Genomic DNA, 7,548 nt, shown 5'->3' on the forward strand with positions numbered 1-7,548 from the left:
GAGAGAACCTAGGCCCTACACATGAGAGAGAGAGGGGGGAGGGGGGAGGAATTTAATTAAAAAGGGGAGGGGGAAAAGAAAGAGAGAGATTATAAGTGAGAGAGAGGGGAGGGGGTTTAATTTAAAAAAGGAAGGTGGGGGGGGGGGGGGGGGGGAGGCTTTAATGAAAAAAGGGAGGGGGAAGAGAAAATGCGATATTACACGTGAGAAAGAGGGGAGGGGAAAGGGAGGGAGGTTTAGAAAAGGGGGTAGGTTCGGGAAGCCCTCTGGAGGTTCGGGGTTTTCCGAACCTATAGCTAAAATAATATAGTAGTAAGATATTGGGGTGGTTCATGAGTAACTCACATCACTCAATGTCAAAATATTTGAGATTTATCTTCTCAAAAGCAGAATTTGATTTTGTCATCCTTGAAGATATCCAAAAGGTGTTCATTTAGAGTGCTGAGTATCCACATAGGAGGTTTGATAATGTTTAGTATCCCAAGCGAAAAATATCTAGATATTATGTGTTGAGTACTAAGAAGTTACCTATTAGAAGCTAAGGCTCACAACAATTAGAACCTCACACTAAATATTGTTTGACAAAAAATTAGAGTCCAAAAAAGGAAATGTGATATTCCTACCTTTCACAAATGATTAAAGGGATATCGTTTATTGGATGCACTATCATTTGACAAAAGCTCAACTTTATGTGATAGTAGTTTGCAGATTTCTAGCATCCTTTATTGATCATAGTGTACCTTAAGTGGACATGTGCTTATGTATGACTTTTTATGCACTTCTCATATGAGGTATTATCCTTATCAATGATTTTATGTGTTATTCCTAATACATGTGCTATATCATTGGATGTTGTGCATGTTGGTTGGTTGGGTACATGCATTATCCAATCATGTATGGGATTCATTTATTAACCGTAACTTGTTTGCTACTCCAACAAAGTTCATCATCATATTCTCATAACATTTGGAGTGAATTCTATCCAATGAACAACAAATATCAAGTGTAATAGTTCATTTCTTATGCCTCTATGCAAATATCAATAGATTATGTAACACATGAGGTTCATTAATCCTATTTCCATTCAATCAAAGCTAAGGATATTGCATAAGAAAAAGTTGATAAAAAATATTGATGTATTACAAAAAGATGGCTAACATTAACTTAAAGGAGGCAATAGCCTTTAAGTAATTTGACTTTGCATATCTTCTTAAATGAGATAATCCTTGATATGGTATTGACTTTTTTGAATGCCTTGTACTTCATTTATTTCATTGGAAAATTGATTGACAAAAAATTGGAAAATATTGGCAAAATCTAAATCACTTTTCCATATTATGACACAATTTAGAAATGACAAAATATTAATATTTATGTTGGCACTATCATATGGTGGGTAAAGTAAGCTCAAAATACACACGGAGATGTATAACAATGAAAATTTGCCACTTTTTCTTATAACTTGCTAGACATGATACATTAGTTTTACCTTTATGTATAAGTTTGTAAAGTCAAGTTACTCAAAAGGTATCAACCAATGGTCAATTTTTGAGAGCATATGACACTTGATACTTTCAACAAAAGCAAAAATTTTGAATGTTTAGCGTACACTTGATTACAAATCAAAAAAGCAAAGACACTTTAATAAAAAAGGTTTTGATGTCATATGAGTGGTGGTCCAATAGCTTTCATGGCCTCTCGAATATGTAGTTGACAAAAATTCCCAAATAATGTATACCTAGGAGATCTTATTTCTTTACCCTTCTCAATCATTTTTAAAAGGTAGATTCTTTTCCTATCAATGAGGTAATGATCAAAGTGCATCATGATTCTCTTATACAAGGAACGTGTCACTTACTGCAATCATACATAAACATGCAACTTGTTCATGATGTTTTCAACATATCAATAATATCTCACATCTTTGTATTGAGGTATCTTTTTACTCATAAAGCTTATTCTTATGTTGAGCTTATTCATTATTTATTTTTTTATTGCTAGCAAGGATTAATGAAAGTTTTTGTTCTTAAATATTATTATTATACCCTACATTTCAAGCAACAAAAGCTAATCTAAATCCATCTTAGACTAGAAAACTTAAATGTTTTTTTTGCTTCTATAGTTAAGTTTTTTAACATTGTGATGTTTATCATGTACTTTTCACTATACATCCCTACAACTTTTACAACTTAAAGCTTGCCAATCTCTATGTCAAAATTTATGCAAGATACTATATGCACGTGTTTTGCATGTAGTAAGTCATTTTGCAGTTCTTACTTATGATCCTTTTGATGGGAATAATGTGCTATGTGTTGTGTCTTTACATATAAATTTTATGTATCCTTAGCAATAATTAGTTAATGTAGTTGTTTATAAAGATTATTCCTATAACCTACGTTTCAAACAACAAAAGATAATGATTCTAATGTCTTTGGAGACATGCTCACACTTACTACTTTAGAATAAATTTAACTGTCTCTAGAACACTTAAAGTTCTTTTGCTTCTCTAGAAGTATTTTAGCCTTGTGATATCTATTTTGTATTGACCTTATAGCCTTGCACTTTATACAACTTTGAGCTTTAGGTGAAACACTAATTACATATGCTTATGTCAAACACTAAATGAAGCAAATTAGTACAAAATCTAATACAGTTTACAATGCTCATCTATGCTTGTTTCGATAATAATAAGGTGAATAATATTTGTATGTCACATCATATACTATGTAATAAAAGTTGAGCACATCATAAATCTTCTTCATTTTGTTTCTTTTTAAAACTTGAGATCAAGTCTACTACGTTCTTATGTAAGAGTCCTTGAACATGAAAAAGATGAAGAGAACAAAATTGTGGACAAAAAATTATAATAGTGTGGTCTTGCTTGTTTTGAGAAGTGCTTATAGAACTTTAGAATGCATACCACAACCACCAATCATCTCATATAAGGAAGTTGATTATACAAGTAAAAGGTGAGGACTTGGTCATTTAGTGGCATCTTTCTTGGTCATGCATGGGTTTTGAAGGGGTTATAATGGTCCAAGTCTTTTACCACACCAACTATTGACCCCATAAATGCTGCTAAAGATATCAAAAGGCAACCAAGGCTAAGAAGTTGAAGAAGCAACCATTTTGAGCACCACTTTTTTGTTTTGGACCTTACAATGTACATTTGGATGGGAAAGTAAACTGTAAGGGGCCAAAAAGATACAGCACCTAATATGCCTAAGATATCATTGAAAAATGGAAGCATCATGGAGGTTAGGGTGGTAAAGACTACGAAGGTCGTTCTCCATATTAGTCTGAACGAATTGAAACTATACTCTCCCAGTAATGGAATTTGAATTTCATATTCCTTATGGATAAATTGATTTTTGGCATACTTCATAGAGGCCCAATTCTCAACTGCTGCAAAGACTGGCTGGCAAAAGACCTGTAAAAGAAAGATAATCCAAGATTATCTTGTGAAAAAATAGAACCAAAATTGTTTTTGGTATATATTTGGATTCTCTAGATTTTATGTGCTACATAGTTGGGTTCAACCTTATGATTTTGACATGATATGTATATTTTTAAATATTTACTTTGCACTTTATATGATTGAGTTGCATACTTTGTGTGTGTTTCAAATTTTTTTGCATTTGTATTGTAGGCATTAATTGATATTCTTTAGTGTATTGAGATGTCTTTCCAAATTCAGACCCATATTACTTTAGTAAATTGTAGAAGAACATCTTCCAATTTACATTTGCTAAAGAAGGCCATTTTGCAACAAACCTGAAATGCTCCAACCAAGTGAACAACCACACAAAGGTTTGCCAAATCGATTACAAAGTATGGCTCAAAATTTTCAAATCCAGTGAGAATATTTCCAGGGGCATCAATTCCAAAAGCTGCATAACCAATGCATCCAGAAAGCATGTAGAACATTGTGGTGGTAGACACTCCTAATAGGTTGGCCTTCTTCATTGTTTTATTTTCTGGGGGAGAAGATTTGATTGTGTCCTAGATAGAATAATAAAATTTTAAATGTGTAAGCCATATTGTGATACTCTTTAACAACGAAAAACTATTGAATTCTCGATAAAAAAATTGAGTTAAGTGATTTGTACTTGAATCTCAATTAATAGATTCGAGTATGAGTAGGCAAAGGCAATATTTCCGAGTGCTTGAAGGATAGATGAGGCCATTTGAAATTGAGACTCCCCATTAGATGTCACTTTAAGTGTCTCATGGGAATGACTCCCTCCTGATAAAAATAAGGAAACATACATTTTGGTTTAGTCCAAGAGTCTTTAAGCATTTAGAGACATGTAGAGAGAGAGAGAGAGAGAGAGAGAGAGAGAGAGAGAGAGAGAGAGAGAGAGAGAGAGAGAGAGAGAGAGAGAGAGAGAGAGAGAGAGAGAGAGAGAGAGAGAGAGAGAGAGAGAGAGAGAGAGAGAGAGAGAGAGAGAGAGAGAGAGAGAGAGAGAGAGAGAGAATAAGAAGAGAGATGTGCACTAGAATTTTCTTTAAGTTTGTTGAGAAAGATGTGAGATAAAGATGGTTAATAAAGAAATAGTGGAAAAATATACCTAAAGTGTGTCCAATCACCAATCCAAGTCCGATAAATGAGTATGAGAATGACATTATAGCTGCAACTATGGATAACCACCATAATTCACTGAAGTTTGAGATTTGGGATAAAATAATTTGTATTCCTCCAAACATGAGCATGTAAGGAATATTAGAAGTTATGCATGGAGCGTCATGGCCATTTCCATGCAAGCAACTAACCCTTTTAATGGCACTGTAATAAAAATTCACCAAAAAATCAATATATTTCTTCCATAATGCATGTCAAGAAGTTTCCATCAAGAGAAAATGAGGTTGAAAGAAGCACACTTACACCATACTCATAGAGGAAGTAATTGTGTAGCCAATTGAAGTGCCAACAAGAGTTGTGTATTGCATGATTGCACATAGCCACGTATGCATGCCCCCTAATAATCCAGAGTCTATAGGTTACTATAAATTATAAAGTTCTTTGCAAATGAAAAACTTAATTCCAATGAATGTGCTCACCTAGATTTTGCCTCACTGCATCCATATAAGTATAATTACGCTTTCCTTCAGGATTGATGGGTGTTGGTGTTGATCTATAACAATCTGCAAGTAGAAGGGATGTATAGTACGTGATCAAGGCAAAGGCAAGAAGCACAAGTGGCCCTGCTATCCAACCGAGCTTTGACATGCTCCATGCCAATGATAAGACTCCAGATCCTATCACTGCTGTAATTATATGAGCTGATGCAGTCCAAATTGTTCCTGTGAATAATGAACATTGTTGTGTAAGGATGTCACAATGAATGACAACTAGACCATCTCCCTGCACATCCAAATCACCTAATAACTTTTGCATCCATACCACCTCACGAGCTGCCAAAGGAGCAAAGCTAAAATTTCCAAACCTTGCAAGAGCCCTTTCGATTTTGAAATTCAAGCTTTGTGAGGGGGCCTTGCAAATTCTAAGTGTTTGTATAGAGTAGTGTTCATGAGAAATCAAGGTTTAGAATGAAGTGAATCGTTACATTTGATAAAATTCTTGAATTTTTTGAAGAGAGGGGTTTTAATTTCAGAAGGTAAGGACATTTTAATCGACATCATATGACAAAGAGAGTGAACCTAAATAATAATTGGAAATCAATCAAAGTTGATGGTTCTTGTATTGGCTTTGAAATAATATTTCAATGTTTCATGTGTGTGTGTGTGTGTGTGTGTGAGTACATGTATATATTTATATATTGCGCGCACACACGCGCACGCACGCACACACGCACACACACAATAGGTTATATGTAAGCCTCTAACCATTTTAGGCCAAATGGTTAGAGCGAATGCTATAGCAAGCATGGGTGTGTGAGTTTGATTTAGCTCCAATAGATGATAGGCCATTGTCCTCATCTAAGATTCCTTTCACACTTTTAAATAAAGGGAGTTAGCATTTTTCATTGTGATAGGAACGAAGGCCTACATTTGAAGGCTATCATGCCCCTTGAAACAAACTAGAGAGTTTTGCAGGTATTGTTGAAGATGTTGTGAGTCATTGTCAAAGGGCATATCTTATTAAAGAGGCTGTTTGTTATTGCTCACGATTGAGATTACGTATATTAACATCTATCTACATTTCTAGATAGTGTAAGGCTTCATCCATATAAACCGAAGGTACGTCAAAAGAGTTAGCTAAATGTGTCTAGATTTCTAGATAGTTTAAGGCTTCATCCATATAAACTGAAGGTACTGCAAAAAACTTGGCTGTGATCACATGAAATACTTGGCGTCCTGTCAAATGCAGGCCATGGAAGGAAGAATCCCGAGGTGTCTGAGGTGGGTGAGAGAGAGAGAGAGAGAGAGCGCGAGCACCTGTTCGTTTGAGTCGACCATCATCGTCTAGGTCATCGAGCAGCGTGCGGCGATGGTGGCCGTGGCCGCCTGATGGGCTGGTATGAATGTCGATGGTCGGGGACGGGACGACGCGTCTGGGGGTGATCTGGCTAGACAGAGATCGAGCTATCCCGCCACTACCACCACTACTGGGAGGACCACCACCCGCCGCTGCAGATAGGGCTCCATCGGCGGCGATTGCAGCAATGTTGATGCTGGTCTGAGTACGCAGTCTCGGAGTATCCATGGTCTCTCTCTGGGGCTCAGTTAAGCCGCTCGCTTCTCACTCTCTTAGCTGACAATTATGGCGGCTGAGCTCTCTCCCTCTCTCTCTCTCTCTCTCTGGGGCTCAGTTAAGCCTCTTGCTTCTCACTCTCTTAGCTGACAATTATGGCGGCTGAGCTCTCTCTCTCTCTCTCTCTCTCTCTCTGGCTCAGTTAAGCCTCTCGCTTCTCACTCTCTTAGCGGACAACTATGGCGGCTAAGCGCTCTCTCTCTCTCTCTCTCTCTCTCTCTGGCTCAGTTAAGCCTCTCGCTTCTCACTCTCTTAGCCGACAACTATGGCGGCTAAGCTCTCTCTCTCTCTCTGATCTCTCTCTCTCTCGATTCGACCCTCTTCTCTCACTCTCGGAGGTGGCGAACTCTTACTCTCAAAGCTAGTTATCTCAGTCTTCCTCGCCCTCTGCTGCTTATATAAGCTCATATCCTTGGCCGCGCCCCCGCGTGAGAATCTCCTCCCATATCCTCATAAACTACATTATTCGACCATATGGCCTACAATCTCCCTTCGAGAATAATCGGCCAAGCATATATTTATCTGGATTACGATGCATTATTCTGAAAAGTGGTTTCTCAGCTTAGCTTATCACAGAGTCCATTAGTTTCGAGGATTCCTTATTTTATTCAAGCCCGGGAGGATTTTCGAAGGGAATTTTTAAAATAGTGTAAATTTTTACAAGTATACGTCCAATTTTTAAAAGTGTATGTCCAAGTTTTAAAAGTATATGTCCAATTTTTTCCTTTGATGAAAACATTCATTGCATTTAATAGATATTAAAAGGAAGTTAACCTCGGATGGGGCTCAGTCCACTTGCATAGGCTGGTGCAAAATGTCACAAAAGATAGAGA

At 36.8% G+C, this 7,548-nt stretch overlaps 1 protein-coding gene across 1 annotated transcript; it reads right to left on the reverse strand.

Annotated features, from left to right (window-relative positions):
• Positions 1–2,847: 2,847 nt before the first annotated feature.
• On the reverse strand, positions 2,848–7,178 carry LOC148013699 (amino acid permease 3-like). Its single transcript, XM_087668543.1, has 7 exons — positions 6,400–7,178; positions 5,062–5,304; positions 4,886–4,979; positions 4,572–4,786; positions 4,110–4,246; positions 3,775–4,002; positions 2,848–3,430 (listed from the first exon to the last, which is right to left on the reverse strand). The coding sequence occupies exons 1-7, from the start codon at positions 6,665–6,667 to the stop codon at positions 3,005–3,007; spliced, it is 1,611 nt and encodes a 536-aa protein (XP_087524669.1). The 5' UTR covers positions 6,668–7,178; the 3' UTR covers positions 2,848–3,004.
• Between the last annotated feature and the right edge of the window lie 370 nt (positions 7,179–7,548).

Source organism: Lygodium microphyllum, chromosome 26 (assembly GCF_053477565.2).
Source record: "Lygodium microphyllum isolate KBCC chromosome 26, Lygodium_microphyllum_v1.1.10, whole genome shotgun sequence".
Classification (NCBI taxonomy): Eukaryota; Viridiplantae; Streptophyta; class Polypodiopsida; order Schizaeales; family Lygodiaceae; genus Lygodium; species Lygodium microphyllum.